Source organism: Girardinichthys multiradiatus, chromosome 1 (assembly GCF_021462225.1).
Source record: "Girardinichthys multiradiatus isolate DD_20200921_A chromosome 1, DD_fGirMul_XY1, whole genome shotgun sequence".
NCBI lineage: Eukaryota > Metazoa > Chordata > Actinopteri > Cyprinodontiformes > Goodeidae > Girardinichthys > Girardinichthys multiradiatus.
In genome coordinates this window covers 40,589,337-40,616,228 of record NC_061794.1, presented here as the reverse complement: position 1 = coordinate 40,616,228, position 26,892 = coordinate 40,589,337, and the positions used below count along the sequence as shown (strand labels likewise).

The following is a 26,892-nucleotide window of genomic DNA, read 5'->3' as shown; positions in this document are numbered from 1 at the left end:
AGGGCATTTAAACACAAACTACTTTGCTATTGACACAAGTCATGCTTTATTCTGTGTAAAGTTAATTACTTCTTGAAAAGCAATTATTTGTTTTTCATCCTGCTCTGATATACTGTCTCGGTTCACTGAAACTCTATGAGAAAAGAAAGGTAATTTTACTAAGGAAATATACAGTAACTTGCAAAACCTTTTCACATTGTGTCTTGTTGTAACTCCCACAAATTGTAACATACTTTACTTTATCTCGGACCGCTTTCTATGTAAAAGAAAAGTAAAACATTAAAGGCAGTAGTAGCTCCTTCAGTAGCTTTTTTCTAGGAGGGAAACAGCTAATCAGATAAACTGAGACCGTTTTTAAGCCTAGAGTATGAAAGAGAGCACATACAGAGCCATAGTAAAAGCTAAGCCAATAGCTACGTCTAGGAGAGAGACATGGTTAAACACTAAAAGTCATGGTCTAAAGTATCATCTGTAGAAGGAGAACATTAACCTGTTAAACCTGATATGAGCAAAGCAATGCAAAGTGACGCCCATTTTTAGCTGCCTCTTTTTTTTCTTAAATTACTCACAAGAGAAGGCTTTAATGTTCACAAAACTGTTCACCAAATGATTTTTGCACAAATAATTTTAGTGTTACAGCAATTTAAACACGTGATGACTTTCAAAGATTCTTTGGACATGGCTGACTGTTAACAAAACGCTATAGAAAAGACCATTTCTTCTTGAAGCAACCTCCCATGTTTGGTATCTTTGGACACTAGAGAGTCTCCCCTGTCTTACAAGGTATAGCTCGTCTTTGTAGCACCTTCTACAGTGACGGGATTTGTGTGCATATCAGATAGATTTAAACAGAATTTTTATGGTGTTTTACAATGTTCATTTAAAAACAAAAAAGTTTGACGAGGATCAAGACATTAGATTATTTTCTTTGTCTAGTAAGAAATAAATCACAAATAGTAACCGTTGCAATAGTGGTTCCACTGGTAAAACATTATTTTATGTTCTACCTTCATGCAGGTGACAAATGCTTGCATTTAGACTTTATAACTGTGGAGCTATACTGGATTTATTTTAGTTATGTAATTTCAGGGGGAAATTGCTTCTAAAACCCTTAAAGGGCTTAACAGATTAATGCTGATCAGAGAGTAGACACCCAGCAGCATCTTTAACAAGTTGCATGAGAAATGTATAATTAGAAATATTTAAATTATCATTGTTTATGATTCGATTTATTGCCCTTCTGTTCTTGAACCCGACCGGTCCTCACTATGATTCCAAATTCCCCCCGTTTCCCACACAGTGTTTCTTCAGTGCGATGGCTATTGATGGCATATATTGGTGTAACATCCACCTAAACCTCACTGTGATGAAGAGGTAGCAGCACTTGGCTGGCAAGTCATAGCGGAGCCTACCTAAGCACCCTGTACCCACTCCCGTCTGTGCTTTTTCTTGTAGGATACACAGACTGTAGCACTCTAGCATTGTTATTCATCCAACATCTCAATGCAGTCCGTGTACCCTTTAGAAACCTCATTAAAGGTACACACAGTTAGTATCTCTTCAATTTCAAGTGCCTGCCAATGAAAATATTTTTGTTTTAGTTTACATTGATAGACCATTTAAGTGTATTTGTATTCTAATTTGTGTAATCAACAACCTAAAAGCGTTTTAACAATGCATAGATTTGTAAATAAGGGCTGCCCAATGTGCCATCATCACAGCCGCCACACTTGTGTTCTGAGAAGGCTGCCACTCTGGGTCCCTGATCAAGACCCTGAAATGCTCCCTGGGCGCTGCTCAGCCACCCTATGCTCCCTATGGGATGGGTTAAAGGCAGAGGAACATTTTCATTGGAAAGCACAATTGCAATGAAAATAAAATAAATCTTATAATTATAATTTAAGGTAGAGTGTCTCTGTCCGTGGAGAACAGGCTGCTGTTCTCAGGGTGTGGTAGGCCAGTGTTTTTTTAACCCGGGTCCTTAAGGCACACTGCCCTGCATGTTTCCCTTCTTCAGCACACCTGAATTCAAATGATGGCTGATTCTAAGGGTTGTGCTAAACTGCAATCATCTGAATCAGGCGTGTTAAAGCAGGGAAACACCATAAACATGCAGGGCATTGTGCCTAGGCCAATGGTAAATTATCTTTGGTCTTTTTATGTCGACTACGTAGATAAATAGCCTTACCGCACTCAGGCATGAAAACTGAACATTTCTTTAGAATCCAGAAATCGCTTAATAAGGACCTGTCGGACATCAAAGAGAAAAACATCATGCTTAAGAAATTCAAAAACCAATAAAGTCATTGAATTTGACAAATAGGGAAAACATGGAAAGGGGGTGAACCTTCCTGGGAATCACCAGCCTACCAAAATGAATCCAAAAAAAAAAAAAAAAATCAACGACTCAACAAGGAGGTTACAAAAGAACACAGATCATCTGAAGCACTGCAGGTCTCACATTCCTCAGTTCAGGTCAGAGTTGGACTTGTTTTCTCTGTCTCAGTAAAGAGACGGGGAACGGCCAAAACCACTGCTGATCAAATGGAATACAAATACAAAGACCTCTTATTTACTGAAAAATGTAATTGATAGAAGACAGAAATTATTTTGGAGATGGCTGAGAGAAAACTAGAACTTTGAGAAGATGTGCATCTTGTTACATCTGGTGTAAAACTAACAGCATTTCAAACAAATAACATCATTGCACTGTCAAGGTGAGATTGTGATGATCTGGGACTGCTTGGCTACGTTAAGGCCCGGATGACGTACAGTACACACCAAAAGTTTGGACACACCTTCTCATTCACCTTCTCACCTTCTCAAGAGTTGTCTTTATTTTCATGACTATGAATATTGTAGCTTCACACTGAAGGCATCAAAACTATGAATTAACACACGTGGAATTATATACTGAACAAAAACGTGTGAAACAACTGAAAATATGTCTTATATTCTAGGTTCTTCAAAGTAGCCACCTTTTGCTTTGATTACTGCTCCGCACACTCTTGGCATTCTGTTGATGAGCTTCAAGAAGTAGTCACCTGAAATGGTTTTCCAACAGTCTTGAAGGAGTTGGGGTGAGTCCAGCTCACCCCAAACCATCTCGATTGGGTTCAGGTCCGGTGACTATGGAGGCCAGGTCATCTGGCGCAGCACCCCATCACTCTCCTTCTTGATCAAATAGCCCTTACACAGCCTGGAGGTGTGTTTGGGGTCATTGTCCTGTTGAAAAATAAATGATGGTCCAACTAAACGCAAACCGGATGGAATAGCATGCCGCTGCAAGATGCTGTGGTAGCCATGCTGGTTCAGTATGCCTTCAGTTTTGAATAAATCCCCAACAGTGTCACCAGTAAAGCGCCCCACACCATCACGCCTCCTTCTCCATGCTTCACGGTGGGAACCAGGCATGTAGAGTCCATCCGTCCACCTCTTCCGCACCGCACAAAGACACAGAGGTTGGAACCAAAGATCTTAAACTTGGACTCATCAGACCAAAGCACAGATTTCCACTGGTCTAATGTTCATTCCTTGTATTCTTTAGCCCAAACAAGTCTCTTCTGCTTGTTGCCTGTCCTCAGCAGAGGTTTCCTAGCAGCTATTTTACCATGAAGGCCTGATTCACACAGTCTCCTCTTAATAGTTGTTCTAGAGATGTGTCTGCTGCTAGAACTCTGTGTGGCATTGACCTGTTCTCTAATCTGAGCTGCTGTTAACCTGCGATTTCTGAGGCTGGTGACTCGGATGAACTTATCGTCCGCAGCAGAGGTGACTCTTGGTCTTCCTTTCCTGGGCTGATCCTCATGTGAGCCAGTTTCTTTGTAGCGCTTGATGGTTTTTGCGACTGCACTTGGGGACAATTTCAAAGTTTTCCCAATTGTTCGGACTGACTGACCTTCATTTCTTAAAGTAATGATGGCCACTCGTTTTTCTTTACTTAGCTGCTTTTTTCTTGCCATAATACAAATTCTAACAGTCTATTCAGTAGGAATATCAGCTGTGTACTGTATCCACCTCATGCACAACACAACTGATGGTCCCAACCCCATTTAATTTCTCTTTGGGATTAATAAAGTATTTTTGAATTTAATTGAATTTAATTTATAAGGCTTGAAATCCCACCTATTAAACCTGACAGGACACACCTGTGAAGTGAAAACCATTTCAGGTGACTACCTCTTGAAGCTCATCAACAGAATGCCAAGAGTGTGCGGAGCAGTAATGAAAGCAAAAGGTGGCTACTTTGAAGAACCTAGAAGACATATTTTCAGTTGTTTCACACGTTTTTGTTCAGAATGTAATTCCACATCTGTTAATTCATAGTTTTGATGCCTTCAGTGTGAAGCTACAATATTCATAGTCATGAAAATAAAGACAACTCTTTGAATGAGAAGGTGTGTCCAAACTTTTGGTCTGTACTGTATTTCTACAGTGCCTTGTGAAAGTATTCGGCCCCCTTGAACTTTTCAACCTCTTGCCACATTTCAGGCTTCAAACATAAAGATATAAAATTTTAATTTTTTGTGAAGAATCAACAACAAGTGGGACACAATCATGAAGTGGAATGAAATTTATTGGATGTGTCAAACTTTTTTAACAAATACAAAACTGAAAAGTGGGGCATGCAATATTATTCGGCCCCCTTGCGTTAATACTTTGTAGCGCCACCCTTTGCTGCAATTACAGCTGCAGGTCACTTGGGGTTTGTCTCTATCAGTTTTGCACATCGAGAGACTGAAATTCTTACCCATTCTTCCTTGCAAAACAGCTCGAGCTCAGTGAGGTTGGATGGAGAGCGTTCGTGAACAGCAGTCTTCAGCTTATTCCACAGATTCTCGATTTCATTCAGGTCTGGACTTTGACTTGGCCATTCCAACACCTGGATACATTTATTTGTGAACCATTCCATTGTAGATTTGGCTTTATGTTTTGGATCATTGTCTTGTTGGAAGATAAATCTCCGTCCCAGTCTCAGGTCTCTTGCAGACTCTAACAGGTTTTCTTCCAGAATGGTCCTGTATTTGGCCCCATCCATCTTCCCATCAATTTTGACCACCTTCCCTGTCCCTGCTGACAAAAAGCAGGCCCAAACCATGATGCTGCCACCACCATGTTTGACAGTGGGGATGGTGTGTTCAGAGTGATGAGGTGTGTTGCTTTTACACCAAACATATCGTTTTGCATTGTGGCCAAACAGTTGGAATTTGGTTTCATCTGACCAGAGCACCTTCTTCCACATGTTTGGTGTGTCTCCCAGGTGGCTTGTGGCAAACTTTAAACGAGACTTTTTATGGATATCTTTGAGAAATGGCTTCTTCTTGCCACTCTTCCATAAAGGCCAGATTTGTGCAGTGTACGACTGATTGTTGTCCTATGGACAGACTCTCCCACCTCAGCTGTAGATCTCTGCAGTTCATCCAGAGTGATCATGGGCCTCTTGGCTGCATCTCTGATCAGTCTTCTCCTTGTTCGAGATGAAAGTTTAGAGGGATGGCCGGGTCTTGGTAGATTTGCAGTGTTCTGATACTCCTTCCATTTCAATATGATTGCTTGCACAGTGCTCCTTGGGATGTTTAAAGCTTGGGAAATCTTTTTGTATCCAAATCCGGCTTTAAACTTCTCCACAACAGTATCTCGGACCTGCCTGGTGTGTTCCTTGGTCTTCATGATGTTCTCTGCGCTTTGAACAGAACCTTGAGACTATCACAGAGCAGGTGCATTTATACGGAGACTTGATTATAAACAGGTGGATTCTATTTATCATCATCAGTCATTTGGGACAACATTGGATCCTTCAGAGATCCTCACTGAATTTCTGGAGTGAGTTTGCTGCACTTAAAGTAAAGGGGCCGAATAATATTGCACGCCCCACTTTTCAGTTTTTTATTTATTAAAAACGTTTGACACGTCCAATAAATTGCGTTCCACTTCACGACTGTGTCTCACTTGTTGTTGATTTTGCACAAAAATTAGAATTTTATATCTTTATGTTTGAAGCCTGAAATGTGGCAAAAGGTTGAAAAGTTCAAGAGGGCCGAATACTTTCGCAAGGCACTGTAATTGACAGGACCATGAATTCTGTTCTATACCAGAAAATTTTAAGTTACCTATCCAGAGGCAAAGAACTTGTTTGTCCATCAGCTTAAGACCTTAAGCTGAAGCACATTTACGTTATCAGGCAGCACAATGACACAATGACAATGTGAGTTCAACTCTAAATGGTAAAGAAAGGAAGCTTTTAAGCGGCCTAGTCCAAGTCCAGACTAAAATCCAGATACTGCTCAAAAAACCTCATATATGGCTGAAAAATGTGGCAAAAACAGCACTAGTCCGGTTTGGATAGCGTTTTTCCGTAATAAATTAAAGCAATAATTTGAAAATAGCATTTTGTAGTCACTCATTTATCTTTGTCTGATATTAAGACTTGTTTGATGATCTTGTAAACACGTCTGATAAAAAGCAAAACATAAAAAATAATTATTTATACAAAGCAACTGAAAATGGTTTAAATTAATATTTTTCTTCACCAGTATATAAAAAGAGTGAAAACTGATAAGAAAACAAAGCACACCACCCACAAACAAACTCTTTGATGACACCTTCAGTTTGATATTTATCACAGATCAGTGTGTTTATATGCTGGTTAAATGTGTAACGTCAGTCTCCTGGCTCGACAGTCGGCTTTGCTCTGAATAAGCGATAAAGACAACAACAACAGCAAAGAGCCATGTCAAATTAGTAATCCCTTAAATATCCTTTTTCCCTTAAAATTTAGAGAAATGCAAAAACTGTAGGACATTTGCCCCTCCAGGTTGCAGTAGAGCAAACCTGGGGATTTTGTACCACTGTGTTTCTAATGAGATGGAATAATGAAAAGTTAGAGGTGACGTGGGGTCCTGCTGTCATGTGAAATAACTTTATCTAGCTAGTTTGAAGCTACGCTGTTTTCGTTCACCCCCTCTGTTTATTTGCTCTTTGCTTTGACAATTATTGTTGATTTATCAAATACAGATGATAAAGAAACATTTGAATAAGCATGCTATCTTAAACTATAGCATCTGCCTGCTGTCACTGTCCCAACTTGTTAGTCATGTATAAATAATCAAAATCAAACCTAACAGTGATATGTGTTTGGTGCATATCTTTTGTGGCGACTGTTGTTTGCCCATCCTTTCCTATTTGCAGAGCTAACAAAAGCAGCTGAGGACACTGAGAAAAGGACTTGGTAGGTGTTTAAAATTTTAATGCATCATCCCAACTCCCGAGCAGCACAATATATGCTGGATACACAGAGAGAGAAAGAGAGAGAAAAAAGAAGTTAACTTGAACTAGATCTGAATGTTTCATAAGGAGCTCAGGCCTGGAGCATAAGTGAGACTGGCATTAAGAGCGAGCAGTGGGACAGACAGAAACAGAAAGAATATAGAGAATTCAGATGTTTCCTCTGATGTGAATATTACATGTCATTTATCTCGGCAAACTGAAGATGTACAATAGCTCTTATTACAAACCCTTTTCTGCAAAATGTCTCTCCTCAGGAAAATCAGAATGCATAAAGGTAAAAGGGTAAGGAACATGCAGCTCTAAATGAATCCTCATCTATCTGTCAATACGGATCAACGTCCTCCTGCTGCTCTGCACCTTTTCCCATGGTTTTAAATGAAGACTTTGTGTTTGGTGTCTTCATAACTAACCTCACTGGAGGCAGGATTTACAATAATCCTGTGTGCGATCATTTCTGACTAAATTAAACATCAGAAACAGTTGCATAACCCAAACAGTATTACAGAAAAATACATTTCTTACTAATTATAACAGTATATGATGACAAAAATGCCTTTTTATTTTTTGTTTCTTGTTAAATGATTGTGATACCTTCTTGAACTACTTTAAAGTCAGAATAAAAACATAAATGAATAGAATATCTCTTGTTTGTTCACTTTAGTACCTTTCAAGGTAATATTTTCTATAAATCTACCTAATAAAGTGTAAAAGCTAACTTAATCAAGTCTTTAGAGAAAGAAAATTGACGTCCGTTACCTGCGGAGCAGCAGTTTGGGGTGGTTCTTGCTCTCCAGGTTACGGTCAATCAGGTCCGACAGCAGGTGTTTGAGAACATCAGTGGCATACTCCAGACGCCCCTGCAAGGCCGTCATGATGAGGGAGGCCACATTGCCCCTGTCCCTCATGGAGAAAGAACGCTGCATCTCAAGCGTTCTTATAAAGGTGAGCAGGAACACTTTGTTGTTAATGAGCTGACCAAACAGCTTCAGGGCCTTCTCCACGTTCTGCTGGCCATTGCCTGACACCTGAAAGGGAAGGAGGAGAAACAACACATGTAAAAGCTAATGAGTACCCAACACTAAATTCACACAATTTGACTGATAATAGAACAAACCTTTCTTAACGTGCTCCTGAACGTATATTGTGACGTTGTCTCAAACCAAACATGGCATCAAAGTCACTACTCAGGCAGAGAGACTTTCAGTCATGATGGGTAACTGAGAAGATCCTAATTAATCACTGACCACAGCCCCATTTAAAAGCATTGTGCCTTGATTAAGGCTTTATAATTTAGTGAAATGTCAAGCTTTCATTTTCAAGTTTAGACAGATAATTTGTATCCTTCTGGGAGAGAGCTCTGGCTTTTTTCAAGAGGGTAAACCTTCTAAATTGTTACCTGTTTGTTTTACATGTTGAATTTTGTTTATTCAGTTATTGAGCTGCAATTTCCTGTTCACTATTATTTCCCATAGAAAGTATCACTGACATAGTGTTTCAGCTTTTAGTTGCGTCTGCTTTTTTCAGCGGTTGACAGAGCTATTGCTGAAAACAGGTATGTGCCCCTCTTGTTTTTCTTTTTGTTGCATTGTACTCCTTGCCTACTGCTTCAGTTTTTAGCTGTGTCTTCCATGGACAAAGCTTTGGAAAGATCTAAACCGTGTGTAGTCCTCATTTTTTCTTTTCCATAGAAAGTATTCCTGGACCAGTAGGTGTCTGTTTTGTCATGAATCTCCTGTGCTAGGATTTGAGTTTCTTTATGGACCTGTTTCATCTCTGTTGTTTATGCTCTTTAGTTGCTGTTATTTTAGTTCATTTATTGTAGATTAGGTTCTTATGTCATTCTAGTGTTTAGATATTTTTGTTACTTCCCTATATTTCTCTGTATTCCTGCTCATTTGTGTCAACTAGCCTCCCTCCGTGAGTTGATTTGCATTCTCCCTGCCACAAGTTTCTCCACATTACATCTGATTAGCTCTTCTAGTTCACTGGTCATTTTTCCACCCAGCCTATGTATTTAAACTATCTTGATTATATTGCTTAACACTGAATCTTACTGTTTATCATGCCAAGCTTGTTCATGACTGTTGTCTGCCTGCTGCATGCCAGTTAATCTGCCCATGCTTTGCGTCCCGTTTTTCCGTGTGTTATCCATTCATTTGTTAAACGTTTTTTTACTCACCATGTGGCTTCCACACTCTTGTCTGCATGTTGGTCCTGCAAAACACCCCCTTGCTATAACCTGTTTAATTTTGTTTTTCTCCTGAATTGCACCATTATCTGAGTTATTTGAATGTTTTTGTTTCATTCAAACAAAAAGTATTTGTGGTTTTATTTTGTCTCTCCTTCCAGGCTCCATCGCCAGCTGATCGCTATAAATGGCTACTGATACTGAGCCTGGTGCTGCTGAACGTTTCTTCCTGTAAAAAGGAGTTGTACAGTCATCATGCTTGTTCAGAATTAGGGGGGACTGCTACAAAATCACTGACTTAATGCAACCAGCTTATTTATTGGTACAAGAAACCCTTGTACCAAGTGGAATTTAAAGTTTTCCTTAATGTGACTGTTTTGTGCTAAATTGACGTGAACTGGACTGTGTGTATTTGTATTTAAATCCGACGATGTGATTTGATTGCACATCATGGAAATTCAATTCTTTAAAACTCTAAATGGCGTAAGATATCAATTTATGTGAAGTAAACTGAATTGAATTGGATAGTATTCATTTTATATTGACACTGAATGAAAGGTGGTAATAATTATTTAATTCTTTGCATTATTGTATGTCAAAATACTCATCTACTGGTTAAAGAAAGTGTTAATATTATGCATTTTGGTTTCCATCTGTTAAACCGCTGCAAAAATGTTGATTCACAAATCAGATATTTGTAAAGATTGTGGAACCCCTGACAGTGTCCTTATTTCAACACACTGGACATCCAACAAAACTTAATTCTGCAAACAAAACAGAAAACAAAAGTAATTTTTCTCAGCCTTGCATCGCCCTGTTTAAAGGAGTAAAAAGTCTTAAACGGACAGCTTTTATCTCAGTGGAAGAGCCCACACTCCTGCTTGAGGAGTGGGAATTATTCACTTCATTACCTCTCATACTGCAGCCACTGGTGGATGAAATAGCAATGTGCTGGGATCCTGTTTTCCATGAGGGAGCCTTCATGAGAGGTATATATATGTGTGTGAGTGTATTCTGGCCAGCATGACTGACTAAGCATGCGCGTAAGACCACGGAGTACGAAGTATAACTGGCAGACTGGTATCCTTTACTCCCACTGAGCAATTCTATGGTTATGGAGCTACAAGCGGAATTGTGACATGAGACACATTCCCCAGCTCTCCTTGTTTATTTGAACCTTTCTCTAACCCTCCTTTTTACCGTTCTTAATGCATTAGCTCCCTTTCTGTCTCAGTTATCTTTCTATCTATTTTTTCCTCAATCTCCACAGTTTGTTACCTCAAGTTCTCTGAGGACGGGATGATCCTCGATACCGGGGAAGAGGACTCTCATGGCATATGTTCTGTAGTCCAGATGGGGGATACCGGCTCTATCGAGGTCACTGGTAAGCTCATTGATGTCTGTCTGCAACTCTGCAAAGGCTGGTAGAGAAGGGGAAAAAACATAAAAAAGACCAGTTGGAGGGAATATGTGACAAATGCATCTCAGAAATATAACTGCTCCTTAATCCCCAAGGACCAAATAAGAGAATCCTTCTTATCTTTATGGTGTTTACTGCCCGCATGATGAGGATGACAGAAAGCTCAAGATCATCCTCACGTCAGAGGATCTCAGCTTTTCAGATGTCTCTCTTAAAAAAAAAGACTCTTTCACAAACACACACACACCTACGTCAATTTTTCCTGCTCATTTTTATCTCCCAGCCGGTAAATTGGCAGTAGCAAAGGCCCAAAAGATTGTGTCATCTCAGTGTGAGGCTGCAGGTGAGTGCCAGTTAATTGGCTCCATCCCGACTCAGTCTCGTTGAGGCCCACAGCTATGTTGCTCGCCGCCTGGCCTGCCCTAGGGGAGCCTTCCTGCTTGTAGCCTATCACATGAACAGCAGTAGTCCCTTAACACCCTTCTCTAAACCCTGCTATACCATTTTAGTCCTGGTCTCCTGGCCTCACAATACCTCTGTGACTTGCAGCAACTTGCAGTGGCACCCGGGCAGCTATCTAAATCCACCCTGCAAGGCAGGACTCCCCTGGTCGCTGGTAATGGTTAAAACATTAATCTTCTCCTTTCCCAAGGCAGCCTATGTGATTCTCCCTGTTTGCCTACTCCGTGTTTAGCTGCCCGTCAGTCATTTGACAATTCCCTGCATTCTTTTTCAAGGCTTAATAACACTGAGAGAGCTGATCAGGGGGCGGCTGGAGGGGATGGCTAACAAGGTCCTCTCTGGCTGATGAAATCCTCTGAAGAGTGTAAGACACTGAGCTAATTTTGACACTTTAATGACTGGCTCTACTGACCTGTCGATCACTGATTGTTTTGTGCTTGTTAAAAGTAAGAACTAGAGGTCAGGCTGAGGTGATTAGGAGGACTCCCTCTGTGAAAAGAGTCAAAGTTCAGATAAACCACAAGGACCTCTATTTGTCCTGAAAGACAGACTAGTGAGAGTGCTGGAAAGAAATAAGTGGCTGATAATGGAGACACTTGCAACCAGCCCTGAGAAGATTATCGCAGGTTTATTTCTGAGTAAGATGCAATTTTACTTCAAAAGGTCAGAGGTCAGAATTATGTGGCTAAGCAGATTGGACAGAAATGTTACCTCCTGTCTGAATAAATATTTTATACCTAGCCTTCAGAATAGCTAGAAAACAATATCTTCATTCCACTGTTAAAAATAGAAGTTAGTATATGTCTTTAGGTGAAGCGTCTCCTGCTGGAATCAGGTGGGGGGTTACTCACACACAATGATAAATATTTATGAGTCAGTCTGTGTCTAGACCCATATCCCGTTTTCAGAATATAACAATATTCTGAATACTGTCTGACTTACTGTTCGATGAGCGCTGTCGCATGCAGTGGTAACTAACTAAATCTGTCGAGATAAATAACAAGGATTGCTCACTGGCCTAGATTTGGAGATAATTTAAAGGAATAAATTTGTGCACACAGACTGTCAGTAAATTACTTACTGTACATTATGCTTGAATACACATTTTGTTTGTTATGTGATTACCCTAACAAGCCAATTGAAATGCTCTCCCCACCACATCACTTGCATATGTTATTGAACTGGCAATTAAATCATGGTCTATAATTAGATTATCATGGCCTAAAGGTTCCATGAGCATTATCATTTTAAAATCAGGCTTGCAGCACTGTTTGCATGCAGACTGTCCTGCTCTGACACCAACCTTCTTTGCACTCCAAGGCAACACGTGACTCCAGGTTGTCCATTTGCATCTGTAGGCGCTTCAGGGTGAGATCATTCTCACGCGACTTCCGCTTGTAGGCGATGAGTACGAGGATGACAATGATGAGGAGGAGACCTCCACCTGCTGCGATACTAACAATGGCTGGAAGGGTCAGGAGGCTGTCAGACATGATGTGCACCGCTCCAGGAGATACATGGAGGCCTCCAACTTGAACCTGTCAGAGGTGTAGTAAACAAGACACAATTAAAAAATATGTTTTTCTTGCGTCTTGACAAAATTTGAACAGTTTTCAAAAATTTGTTATATACCACATGGAGATCACTACACAGGAACCCTAATTAATATTGTTAGGCTTACATTAATGGTGAGTGTAAACACATGGCTACCTGTGTGCTGCTGTTGAAAGGGAATTAGTGTGGGGCATGCACTCAATAACTGAGTAGGTAAGTAAAAATAATTGCTGCGGTTTTAGTCGGAACTTTTTGACAGCAAGAGCTGCCCTCCCTTTTGACCCCATTCCCGCTGCTGAATGAGCAATGATGAGAACACAAATAACAGAATGTAAAAACTAGGTACCGAGGAACAAATACAAATGCAGGGATAAATGGAAAGTAAGGGTCAAAGAAAGATACAAACACAGAAAGTCAAACCAGAAGCAAAGGGAGGGAAACAGCAATACTGACCACAACTTTGTATTGGCCGGTGAGGTTAGGTGGCTCACACAGCAGTTGGCTCTCAGACACGGTGACAGAGCAGGGAGTCTCGCCTATCAGTACAGTGTAGTTAAGCTTCGCCCCTCCAGACGCTGGGGGAATCAGGTTTCTGCCCTGTAGGCATACAAGGATAGACAGAGAGGATAAACTCAGACACACAGACAGAGTTCAGAAAAAAAATCACATTTTTATGATCCAAAGAAGCCAAACTGCCAACTAATTATATTCCACTGGTTTGGACGCAGCTGGTGGAAAGTATGGGTTTTAGATCTGACATTGTTTCACAGTACGGCTGTGAAAGATGATCAAGACAAATAACTAAACTATATTGCTTAATAAATTATGTTTTCACGAAATAAAATTAGCATGGACATTAGCTGATGCCACAATCCAGTGAAAACAAAAATGACAAAGGTTTTGAAAAATGATGCTGTGGTAAGTCTGTGTGGGAGGTTCAAACACTAAATGATTTACAATGCCTTGCAACCATCTTCTGCTGTAATTATGGCCACAAGTACTTTTTTTATGTCTCTACCAGTTTTGAGACCAAAATGTTTGCCCATTCTTCTTAGCAAAATAGCTCAGATCTAAGATTGGATGGAGTATTTCCACAATTTCTCAATAGGATTTAGGTCTGAACTTTGACTGGGCCAGTCTAACAAACAAAGATGCTTTGATCTAAAACATTCCCTTGTAGCTCCAACTGTCCAACTGTACATTTAGGGTCATGCTACTGCTGGAAGGTAGAACCTCCATTCTAGTCTAACTTCTTAGCTTACCTTAGCTACATCCATTTTCAGTCACCTCCAGCTTGCCTGTCCCTGCTTAAAAATGACATCCTGACAACATGATGCTGTCATCAGATTGCATAGTGTTATGTATTTATAGGATCCTCCACCAGAGATGCAGATCTCTGCAGCTCCTCCAGAGATTCTCTGATTAATGCCCTCCTTGCCCAGCTTGTTAGTTCAGGTGGTCGGCCATGTCTTGGTAGGTTTGCAGTTGTCCTATGCGCCATTTTCAGATGATGGATTGAACAGTGCTCTGTGAGATGTTCAAAGCTTCAGCATATGTTTATTCCTAACCAGTCTGATGTGTTCCCTGGTCTTCCCTTCATTTTTTCATCAATAATTTTATAATACATTTTTTATTTAATTTTATTTTTGATGGTAATCTTTTTAATTATTACTTTTGTTATTCTCTTTAATTATTTAAATTCTCTATATACAACTGCAATGTACTTTTCCTTTTATGTTTCTTTTTCTTTTTTTTATGTACAGTATTTTGAATTGTCTTGCTACTGAAATGTACTATATAAATAAACTTGCCTTGCCTTCATACTGTTTGTTCACTAATGTTCTGTAACTAATCTCTGAGGCCTTGTTAAGGCAGTTTGTTACACTGAATACTATTTATGGGTATCAGAGTAAAGGGGGCTGAATGGAAATGCAAGCCACCAGATTTGTAAAAACGTTTGAAGGCCATGTATTATTGTCCTTCTATTGGGATGATGTTGTCATATCACAAGAATACATATGATTTCAGCTTTTTAACATGACACAATGTGAAAACATACAGGGGTTAACAAACTTTTGCAAGGCACTGTGAATGCAAAGCTGTTATATACTTTACCTTGAGAATGATTGGTGAACCAGGCTTTTGCTCCAGGACACCAGAGGTGCTTAGTGGTTCAAAGAAAGGGTTTGGGTAGTATACGAGGTTAGTGTTGTTGTAGACCAACAACACTTGGACGTTGTTGAAGATGAAGCCAAACTCGTCTGCGTGTTTCACGGTGTCCAAACCTGGAAGGTACTCTGCCATGAGGGAGGGAGCAAAGCAGCTCATGGTGGTGCTGTTCAGCCCTTTACACACCTAGAGGGGGTTAGGTCAGGGTAGAAACAGAGTAGGAACATCTTTCACTTGTTGTCATGCAGCATACACAATATGCAACAAAACAGCCAAGAGACCCTAAAATCAAACATCTGCAATGAACAGACCCCAGTTCTCTGCCTCAACAATAAAACACTAAGCCTGATCATTTCTAAACTCATCTATTTCTAATAACCTAAGCTGTGATTTTTAGTAACACACTTTGTTATTCCAGTATGGACTCCACAGGGAACTAACCACCCTAATAATAGACACATTAAATACCAGTTCTTTTCAGGAAAAGGGATTTACTTGCTGCCATTAAATCCATCTTTATTGTGAAGGAAGCCTTAATAAAACTGGAAATAAATCGCAGCTATTGCCTCACTGTAAAACACTTGAGGACAACAACCACAGAGGATGGAGGCATAGCTCCTCCGTCTCCGCAGCTAAAGCTTGAGCTATGGCTCTTTTATTACTTCTCCCCAGTTTGCCTAGATATGAGAGCTGCCTTCCATCCATCCTCTCTGGCTCAGCTGCAGAGGGAAAGAGGAGACAGGATTGATTGCAGCATAGCACTCTGCTTGCAGAGTTTTTCTTTATCTCCTTTCACTCCCTTCCAGCTTTCTCTCTGGGGAAACAACTTAATTAGAGCTAAATATCATCAAAGATAGCAAACGGCAGCAACTACCACACCTCCTACCTGTTGTCTGCTGCTGTGGAGAAAGCGAGGGGGATCGATGCAAACTCATCTATGTAAGGTACACCTATTGGATTTTGCCAGCATGAGGTAAGGTGAGCTGCAGGAGCACAATTGAGGGAAGGGACTGGCATCTTTACAAACTCCCTTTTGGACACAAACTTAAGAGTTTTCACATTTCCTCATTTCCTGAGACCTGTGCACTTCAGACTGCAGCTCATGATTATCTCACTAAGTAATTAATAGGGTTGGTTGCCGTATCAAGATACACAAAGGTTTCACAAAGTTACAGTTTCAAAAGTCATATCTTAACAGTTTTTTTCTGTTATACCGCTCCTACATGTCTTTAAGTGAGATGACAGAGAAAGACCCAGAATAACCACAGTTTCGCGTCCTCAATCGCTGACTGCAGCTTGCAGAAAAAGACTGCAACACATTGCAGTGTATACAAAAAGGACAAACTCAGCTTATGGTTTGGAAATATTTTCGGTTGTGAAACACAGCCATTTAGGGTGTGGAAAATAAGGAATTATCACTATCATTAAAACTACAGTTGGCAAAATAAAAGCAGTATGCTTGTGAAGGAGCCCGCTGCAGGCGGACTATCAGCTCATAATTATCGCACACATAACACAAAAAGGGAAAAATATTATGCACAATGGGCATAAAAAATTACTACAAAACTTCATGTTTTAGTCCAGTGGCTCTCAAACTTTTTAGAAGTACCACTTCAGTAAATATCAAGGTTTCCTAGTACCAACATCTTGACAGGGATTTTAATGGCATTGCAGGAGACCTTAGACCTTTTCAGTTTGCTGGGTTATTTCATAAAACAAGAAATAAGCAACATTGTTATCCATTGGCATTGCCTGATTGGTTGAAGTTGAGAGTGTCAAGGTTTGAAGTCAAAATTCAATGTAAATGTTATGAATTTCTCACCAAACATGACCTCAAAATCCAATGTGGCTGTCTTGCATATGGAAATTAACGATAGTAGTAGTAAAAACTGTTTATTTTTGTGTAAATACTGTGATACCATGGTATTTTTTAAGGTTATTATACTGTGATAATTTCACACCAGACCATGCATAGTAATTATGCCTTTTTAAATGTCACAGGTTCACATCCACCAATCTTATGCATTGTGTGCCCAACATTAAACGTATATTAGATGTCCAGTACTGGGCATGGATACTAGCAGTAAACATCCCCCATTGAACTACAGGTCCTTCTCAAAATATTAGCATATTGTGATAAAGTTCATTATTTTCCATAATGTCATGATGAAAATTTAACATTCATATATTTTAGATTCATTGCATACTAACTGAAATATTTCAGGTCTTTTATTTTCTTAATACGGATGATTTTGGCATACAGCTCATGAAAACCCAAAATTCCTATCTCACAAAATTAGCATATTTCATCCGACCAATAAAAGAAAAGTGTTTTTAATACAAAAAACGTCAACCTTCAAATAATCATGTACATTAATGCACTCAATACTTGGTCGGGAATCCTTTTGCAGAAATGACTGCTTCAATGCGGCGTGGCATGGAGGCAATCAGCCTGTGGCACTGCTGAGGTCTTATGGAGGCCCAGGATGCTTCGATAGCGGCCTTTAGCTCATCCAGAGTGTTGGGTCTTGAGTCTCTCAACGTTCTCTTCACAATATCCCACAGATTCTCTATGGGGTTCAGGTCAGGAGAGTTGGCAGGCCAATTGAGCACAGTGATACCATGGTCAGTAAACCATTCACCAGTGGTTTTGGCACTGTGAGCAGGTGCCAGGTCGTGCTGAAAAATGAAATCTTCATCTCCATAAAGCTTTTCAGCAGATGGAAGCATGAAGTGCTCCAAAATCTCCTGATAGCTAGCTGCATTGACCATGCCCTTGATAAAACACAGTGGACCAACACCAGCAGCTGACACGGCACCCCAGACCATCACTGACTGTGGGTACTTGACACTGGACTTCTGGCATTTTGGCATTTCCTTCTCCCCAGTCTTCCTCCAGACTCTGGCACCTTGATTTCCGAATGACATGCAGAATTTGCTTTCATCCGAAAAAAGTACTTTGGACCACTGAGCAACAGTCCAGTGCTGCTTCTCTGTAGCCCAGGTCAGGCGCTTCTGCCGCTGTTTCTGGTTCAAAAGTGGCTTGACCTGGGGAATGCGGCACCTGTAGCCCATTTCCTGCACACACCTGTGCACGGTGGCTCTGGATGTTTCTACTCCAGACTCAGTCCACTGCTTCCGCAGGTCCCCCAAGGTCTGGAATCGGCCCTTCTCCACAATCTTCCTCAGGGTCCGGTCACCTCTTCTCGTTGTGCAGCGTTTTTTGTCACACTTTTTCCTTCCCACAGACTTCCCACTGAGGTGCCTTGATACAGCACTCTGGGAACAGCCTATTCGTTCAGAAATTTCTTTCTGTGTCTTACCCTCTTGCTTGAGGGTGTTAATAGTGGCCTTCTGGACAGCAGTCAGGTCAGCAGTCTTACCCATGATTGGGGTTTTGAGTGATGAACCAGGCTGGGAGTTTTAAAGGCCTCAGGAATCTTTTGCAGGTGTTTAGAGTTAACTCGTTGATTCAGATGATTAGGTTCATAGCTCGTTTAGAGACCCTTTTAATGATATGCTAATTTTGTGAGATAGGAATTTTGGGTTTTCGTGAGCTGTATGCCAAAATCATCCGTATTAAGACAATAAAAGACCTGAAATATTTCAGTTAGTGTGCAATGAATCTAAAATATATGAATGTTAAATTTTCATCATGACATTATGGAAAATAATGAACTTTATCACAATATGCTAATATTTTGAGAAGGACCTGTAAATTATTAAGCAACTAAACAATATTGCTCCACATTATTTGCAACATTTTAACTGCTCTATCAACCTACATTGTATATTAATACAGCAGAGTATAACTGCAACAATCAGCTCTCACTGCTTGAAAATTACCTTCCCTGGACTTGGTATTTCTCTATTTCCGCTTTCCACTTTTACATGCTGGAATGGTGGCAGCAGCGCATGACGAGAGCGAGAAAGATAAGCTATTTTAAAAATAGATTGCAGAGTCAGATAGGTCCCCTGACACACACTCAGCAGGTTTTTGGTTCTGTGAAATCACATTAACAACTGAAAAGTTATGAGTAAAGATGAAAGTTAATACAAATTTCACACTGACTTTTGCATGTATTGGCACTACTTTGCAGTGTACCAGAAGCAATTAATGTAATCTGAACCACATTGTTTCAGAGCTACACAAACTGAGACATTTATACCCATTTTGTAGTTCACTGCTAGAACAAAGCAGGCTGTTGAGAATTGTAATTCTTATAATGGACTATATCATTAGCAAAGCTGTGTCATGTGATTTTCATAAGGCCATCCAAGTTGTTGTTACTGTTTCTTTGTACATATGGTGTGAGGACTTTATGTTGTAGGACACTCAAACAGGGCAAATGAGTCAGTCAAAGAGTGTCTTATGTTCATGAGTAAAGAGGCAGTGGAGGTTTAATGGCCTCTGGTTCAGCTCGACGTGAACTTCATTCTCACTGTTGGCATAGTGACATGTTGTATAGACAAGCCCAGATGCTCCGGCAGGATCCTCGTGACTGTAACATTGGAACAGCAGGACATTTGCAAGTCAACTAAAGCTCCGACTACCATCTGCTCTGCCGGAGATGGATACTGTGCTTTTTTTTTTTATTCCTGTACTCTCCTTGTGCGCTTTCTAGTTTTTCTGAAATCCTTTCCCTTCACTGAATCCTGTCAGGAGACTAAAACTGCAGCAAACATCATGTAAGATGTTTTTTTTTTTTAGACTTTTTTGCTGTCAGGGTGTAAATCCAAAGGGACAAGTTATGAAAATAGACAGGCTTGTGTATGGCACTGTGGGACTGGATAAAGAAAATGGGACACTGCAATTCCTCTTTGGACAAGACAATGAATAGTTGGCTTTTAAAACACAGGAACATTAACATAAACATTAATTACAATTTTCTGAATTGTTGCCACTAAAGATCCAACCATCTGATCTCAGCTTGATTTGTGATCGTCTGGGTAGAAACTCAAAAATCTGATCTTTTTCCGATGAGTGAATGCACCAAATGGAATCACAACTAGGTTGTGCTGACTCTGTGTCTTTCTTCGATGTGGAATTTGTTACTGCAGAAAAATGACTCAAAGTCACCTATTTGGAAAATAAATTGAAGTCAGAGAAAGAGGTGTGATTTTAGTTTATTTAGGTGTGTATTTCTAGCCTCCATCTGTCATGGAGAATGCTGGATTGCTTTAAAATAAAAAATAAGTCAAATACTTTATAAAAAATATTTAAAAGCAAAGCAATAAAGAAACTTTTAGGGGGTAAGTTAAGGTTGTTAATCATCCAGGGAATACACACAGAAACCACTGTTTTAGTGGCTATGCTAACTGTGTAAATCATAATCTACGATGCTAAAGCTTGCCTAATATGTGAACCCTATTATTATTACACCTGCTCTCTGACAGCTCAGCAGCTTGACATCGCCTCTCCTCCTAACATGAATAATTAATGACCACTCATGTCATAAAGGCTTGAAAAAATATTATACACTATCTTTTTATAGCATACAGAAAAACCAAAAACAAACAAGCTCAAATAAAAACTCTGACTGGCCACAACATTTCTAGTTTTCCTTAAAAAATGTTTTAAGGATAACTTGATCAAATAATACTACTGCATTTATCTGGCTTTCTTCATCACGTTACAATAAATTTCAATCTCTAATGGAACCTAAACAGATTTTACATTTCTTCCTTTTAGCAAGTCAGTGTTAAAGGCTACATGTGGTTGATAAAGTGATGAAGAGAATTGATAAGGTGAATTGAGGTCAGCAGTAAGAGGAAAATAATTGGCAATGGCTGCCTCATCTGTCTTTTTCCTCTTCTGTTGGACACAGCCAGGCTGTTTTAAGGCAGCACCACTTCAACCCCTCCGGCTGAATGCATTACAATGATCTACAGTGTGCCTACAACCCACTCAATCAGGCAAAGGTCTCTGGCCAGTGTAGCAGAGAGATAAAGGAGGAAGGAAGGAGCTGTGAGCAGGAAAATGTGAGAGGTTCACAGAGTCAAAGGTCATCTCCATGCTAATGTTTGATTTTGTGTGACTTAGGATGTTCCTACACTTGATCTATTTTCCTTCTCAGCTTTTATTTTGAACAACTGCTACTAAACTTAATTTCAGCTCGGATCTATTTTTCTAATGTCCATGTGCCAATCTAGCTATACACACAAAGCCAGCTGTTAATTATTTTCCTGAGGCATGTTCCCGTTTTAAAGTGATGAAACTACTGAATTACAACCATTTAAGTTTGATTGTTTTTATTCAGCGTCACTTAACTGCTGGGAAGACTATCCAAGCTTAATTTCCATCACATTCAAAGCTATCTATTTTAATTTCTTTCAAGGAGAGAGGAAAAGAAGAAGAAAGTAGGTGGAAGTTCAGCAAGTTAGAGTGATGGCAGTGTTAAGAGAAGCCATGTCATGAGTATTTAGGAGATTAAGGAAGGTAGCTAATAGTTGGAGGCTATTTGGTAGCTTTCAGCCATTGTTTCACCAAAATAGAAAAATTAAAATCAGTCTAGATTGAGGCTGCAATAAGCAAAAGGACAGCAGTACAAAATGATATTCCTTAAACAATCACTGTGATTAATAAAGAACATAAATAAACCCAAATTAACCCAAATTGCAAATTTTGTCCATAAAACTGCTGGTTTTTATCTTCATAAACACTCAATGCCCATATATTCTCTATTATTATTATTGTTGTTAGGTAGTCCTTTTTATCCCCTTTATGTAGAATACTGCTTGTTAGTTAGGTGAAGGTTTTTGGACCAGAATGTTGGTATATCAGAATTACATGGCTTCAACAAATCTTCATATATATATATAGATATAATTAAGAGAAGCATTTGTGTTTCAAGAGTGATTTATCTTTCAAAATAAGGTTGAAGTTTCCCCAACTTCGGTGAAGCGGATGAATAAACAGTGACATTGTCAATTATTAATGATAAATACCTAATTGTAATTGTTAAGAGCTTTGAGCCCATAATCACAACACCAGAGGACATCTCTGATTTCTATTTGTAAGTTCTGATTTTTGGTAAGAAATTATTTTCCTGAATTATGATTTTTAATTATCATTTTTTTAAAATAATAATTAATCAACAATCATAATCCTTACATAGAAGAGAAAATATATCAGTTTTTGAGAAATGAAAGGACAAAAAAATAATCTAAAAAAAAAGTTTATAAAAATATTTAGTACAAATATTTGTGAGGGAATAAATATGAAAAACATAAAAGAGCTGGGGAAGTTATGTTAACAAATTTACTTTTTTTTTATTTTGCCTCATTTAATGGCCCATTAATTCATTTGTAAACTATTTGTTGGGTGACTAATTCATTTATAAAGCTATTTATTAATTTCTGAAATTATTCCTAATTATGGCAGGATTGGTCCTCCATAACCCTGACACAAAAAGAGTTGCAGATTGCTATCATCTGCCGCTCTTTATGCCCAGGTTTTCATCAGCATGTTTTTCTTGCAATCTGGTGCAGACGGCACATGCCAAATGTTTGGAATAAATGAAACAGATTCCACTGCTTTGTGAACTATCCACTGGGTTTAGATTGCAAGCCGAAGACGCTGTGTTCACTCTGTTGGTTAAAAAAGTTAAAAAGCTTTTGTTGTTTAATCAACTCTAGACATTCTGCCACATCCTGGACCATCTACTTGTGTGTAACTGCTTGTGCAGAACAACCTGGTAAAAGGGACCTATTGTGGTTTTTAGCAGGATGTTGAGGCATTGCCTATGCACTATACATAAGGTGTGCACACAGGTTTTAGTAGCACACGAATACCCCTAACAATACAGAGCTTTTGTAACTGATTTACGTTTGTTTAATGTTAAAAAAGATGTAAAAACATGTCACTAACCAAGCAGTCCTCAAACACCAGATACTGAAAATTTTATATGCTACGTTTTGTTGTCAACATGAACTCTAAGCTCCATCCACTTTGGTGATCCGTTTAAGCACATCCATGCTGTGAACCTTTCTATAATCAGCAGAGGCTGTAGATGCACTATTTGTGCTGATGACAACACTTAGTCTAGACATCTTATATGTGGCAAATGATGTAGATGAAATCCTTCTGGGAGAAGCAAATGTTTTATAGTTGAAAAATAAGTCTGTAGGGTCTAATCAAGATCATGATAAATGTTTCAATTGTGAATCCGCTGACAGATCAGATCATTTTTACAAAGAAAATTGGGTTTTTCCCGCCTCTGCTGGTTTCTTTGTGAGTCTGTGTAGGTGACACAAGGCAGAGAGAGTAGAGAAGCAATTTAGTGGGAGACAGGTGATCATTTGAAGGCTATAGCTGACAGACAGCAGCTCTTATTGCTATAGGTTGTTTTTTTTGTCTTCCACCAGTAACAAAAAAGAAAAAGAATAGTAAAGCAAGATAGTGTGAGACGATGAAGGATGAGTTAACCTTAAAGATTCATATTTAAAAGTAAGGTATTCTATTTGGCTTTGGAGACAATCAAAACAGTGCGGGTGACATAAGCCTCTTTTAAAAGATACACATTTTGATGAGAGAAAGCAAAGCAGAAAGCAAGATCTCCCTTTCAAAGCTTTGGAAACTGATGCAGCCCACAGCCCATCATCCTCACAAGAGTCAAATCCCACTTCACCAGGCCTTCACACTTATCAAGTGTTGCTTTCTCTCCTTAAAACATCTAACAGAACAGATATGTTTTTTATTTACTTTATTAACTTCGATACTATTTACAACTCAGAAAGGTTTCTTACATTGAAAACAACATTTCCAATAAAAGAAAAAAAAGATTTTTATTAAAGGAAAATACTGACCAAGGCAAACACAATTGGTTTTAGACTGTTAATGTTAGGAGTTAGGATGCTGGAAATGCAGAAAATAGGGTGTAATAAATCGATTTATGTGTACATGTGCTTGCATGTGTACTAACCTGCTCACAAAGTTTATAAATAAACCATGAGATTTGGTTTGCTTCAGAAAAGAGGGTAATGAGAGAACACTTTCAGTACCTGCATGTTGGTATGCTGCAGCAAACAGGTCAATATAGAATGTGTTTTTTTAATGATCAGATATATAAAGCTCACTGCATACCTGGCAGCATGTGAACATCAGGACTGCTGGGTTGGACGCACAGTAAGTCATACACACCGCATTTTAACCAACTCTAGAAGCCAACAGCATTATTTGTATCCAATTTAATGTTTGATCCTCCTCTCTCTCTGTTCTGCCCAACTTACCCCAAACCACAGAGAGGAGATCCCATCCTCTTAATTAAACAAGGGCCCCCAGGACTGGGGATCAAATGTAATTTGTAACGATTTCCTGCAGCTAAGACTTTGATTATTCAAGTTCTCTTTATGCTGACCAAAGGCTTCTGACTACAGTTAATCTTCTGTTGAAAGCTATTAAGAGTCTCCTTGCCCCTAAACATGGACACCTCCAACATTCTCCGACAGATTGACCTTACACCCATTGTCTGCTGTCATCCACCTCCTTCACTGCAAAAGATTGACTGCAGTGTCTTAAAAGGCTTTTAAATTGTCGTAAAGAGTTGGTGTGCATTAATAGCTTGGTCTACAATGTTACAGACTAGAGCAGTGAAATCAAGGTTGCTTTGAATAGTGTCTGGTCTCTTAATTCCACATGAAGAAATATATATATTTTATTTCTGCCCTGTTTTAAAACTAATCAGTAAAGCACATAAATGTTCATTCAATAAATTTCTTTGGACTTGTGGTTAATTTCACATTTATTAACGCTCAAAAAATGGTTCTCTATGTGAAGTTGGATGTTCAGCCTAATTCTGTATTGCTTTTTACAACTATTCTGGTCTTCCTCTTAAAACAATTATAAATTCAGGTGAAAGGATACAACATGGTCATTTCCAAAGGGTTATAGTTTTGCCCCTTGTGGTGCAGAGTGCATTTAATCATACATTTTCTATACCTGCTTAATCCTTGTATGGTTGCACAGAGGCTGGTGCCTATGTCCAGTGTTTAGTGGGCATAAGGTGGGATATAATCTGGAAAAGTTGCCAGTCCATCACAACACGAGAGGGACACAGGCCCCAGGGACTCAACTGAACATGTGTTTAAACAGATTTTTCTTCTCAGTTTAGAAAAATATCTGCATCCAAAAGATCAGTGAAATTTGGATCCAAAACACTGCATTACTTATGATGGCAGTAATGTTCACAATCACTACATCAAAATTTAAACAAAGACAATATTGTTTTCTTTGAACCTATGAGGCCTTTCCTGTTAGACAATAACTTCGTCATCTTACATTTGGAATTTAAAGGAACCTGAGTTAGGACAACGTGGAACAGACCCACAAAAACACAGCATGGATGGTGAGAGTGGGTAGGGTGGGCCTCTATGTCATCATTTCTAATAATCTCCAAATATCAAGTTCATATGTATAAACCACAAATAGAATTGTTTTAATGAAAAGGGTTATCTCTTCAAAACTCCACTGTTTACGTGTGGACAAGAGGTTCAAACTGAGCAGAAGATTTCTGTTTAGCAAACTGCCCATTTTAGTATAGACAAAACCACAGAACAGACAACCAGGCATGCACACACTCACAATGAAGAGAATCAGAATGGCTAACTAACAAGATTTTTTAAGGGAGGGAAGGGGGTGGAGCGGAGGCATTGGGGAAAGCCACACTAGTCAAAGACAATCCACATGTGCACAGAAAGAAAATGCAACACACACTGGCTGGATATCAAAACAAGGACCTTCTCGTTGGGATGCAACAGTGCTTCTGGCACTTCGCCATGCAGAATAGTTGTATAATGTGCAGATTGATACGCAAATTTGCTAGCTTTTAAAATATAGGGCTTGAACCTAAGTTGTGTGCAGTTAAAGCGGCAATGAAGCTTTTGGGAACTACCCCTACCGCTGGTCAGCTGGGTGAATGGAGAGTGTTTCACTTTTCTCATGCCTAATTCAGCTGTTTCTAACTGCGAAAAGCATTAAAGTCATACCATAGAACCTAGACGTCACCCAGAACACTTGTGTTACAGAATGGCAGGAAGGACTGATATTCTGTGCAACCAACACTTCGAAACTACAGCTAAAATTAACAGGTGTTTACTAATCTACATTTTTGCCAGAAGTCTATGAATGAAAAACAAAACATTGAAGAAATTCTATAAATAAAATTATTATAACTAATAATCAATATGTTTTATTATTTATACAGCAGTAGGAATAACGTTTACTACAAAAGCAATAAGATCATGTTATGCAAAGTTCATTTAACTTTTTTGTGTTTGGATCATGTTTTGGGTCTCATTTGGTAATTATTTACTAAAGGTTATCATCAAAGTTCCCAGAAGAGTGCAGCTGGATTAACAGAAAGAAGATAAGGTGGTTGCACATCTAGCTGTGAAGCCTCCTGGACACCTTCCAGGTATTATGTTAAAATCATTTGCAACCAGGAGACACACTGAGGACATGCTGGAGAGATTATGTCACTTGACTGGCTTTGGAATGCCAAGAACTCCCAGAGGAATGAAAGAAGGGGGGTGGTTTGAGAAGCTGTGCTTACGCTGCCGCCTCAACGACCCTGACCCAGATAAGTGGTAAAAAATGGATGGATGGATTAAAAGTGTTGAATGAATACTGCATGCAGATCACTCTCACTGCCAGCTGTATCACTCGCATGCTTGTTTCCTAAGCTGAAGCAGAAGTCAAAGAAGCAAAGAGAGCTAGAGGGGCCACTGAGAGCTGGCACACTTTTCCAAAGCTAAGCATCACTTGGCCTTTTCTGTGTGTCGACTTGGACCTGGTATGAATTTACCATTCCAC

General features: G+C 39.3%; 1 protein-coding gene across 1 annotated transcript in view; it reads right to left on the bottom strand.

The window, feature by feature from the left end:
• plxna2 (plexin A2) overlaps positions 1-26,892 on the bottom strand; it is a 277,277-nt gene that overhangs the window by 36,397 nt on the left and 213,988 nt on the right. Inside the window, exons 18-22 of the mRNA XM_047362018.1 lie at positions 15,027-15,266; positions 13,365-13,508; positions 12,661-12,895; positions 10,754-10,896; positions 8,044-8,312 (exon numbers count right to left, since the gene is read on the bottom strand). Of these exons, the coding sequence (XP_047217974.1) occupies positions 8,044-8,312; positions 10,754-10,896; positions 12,661-12,895; positions 13,365-13,508; positions 15,027-15,266 (1,031 nt within the window). The remainder of the gene's footprint in view (positions 1-8,043; positions 8,313-10,753; positions 10,897-12,660; positions 12,896-13,364; positions 13,509-15,026; positions 15,267-26,892) is intronic.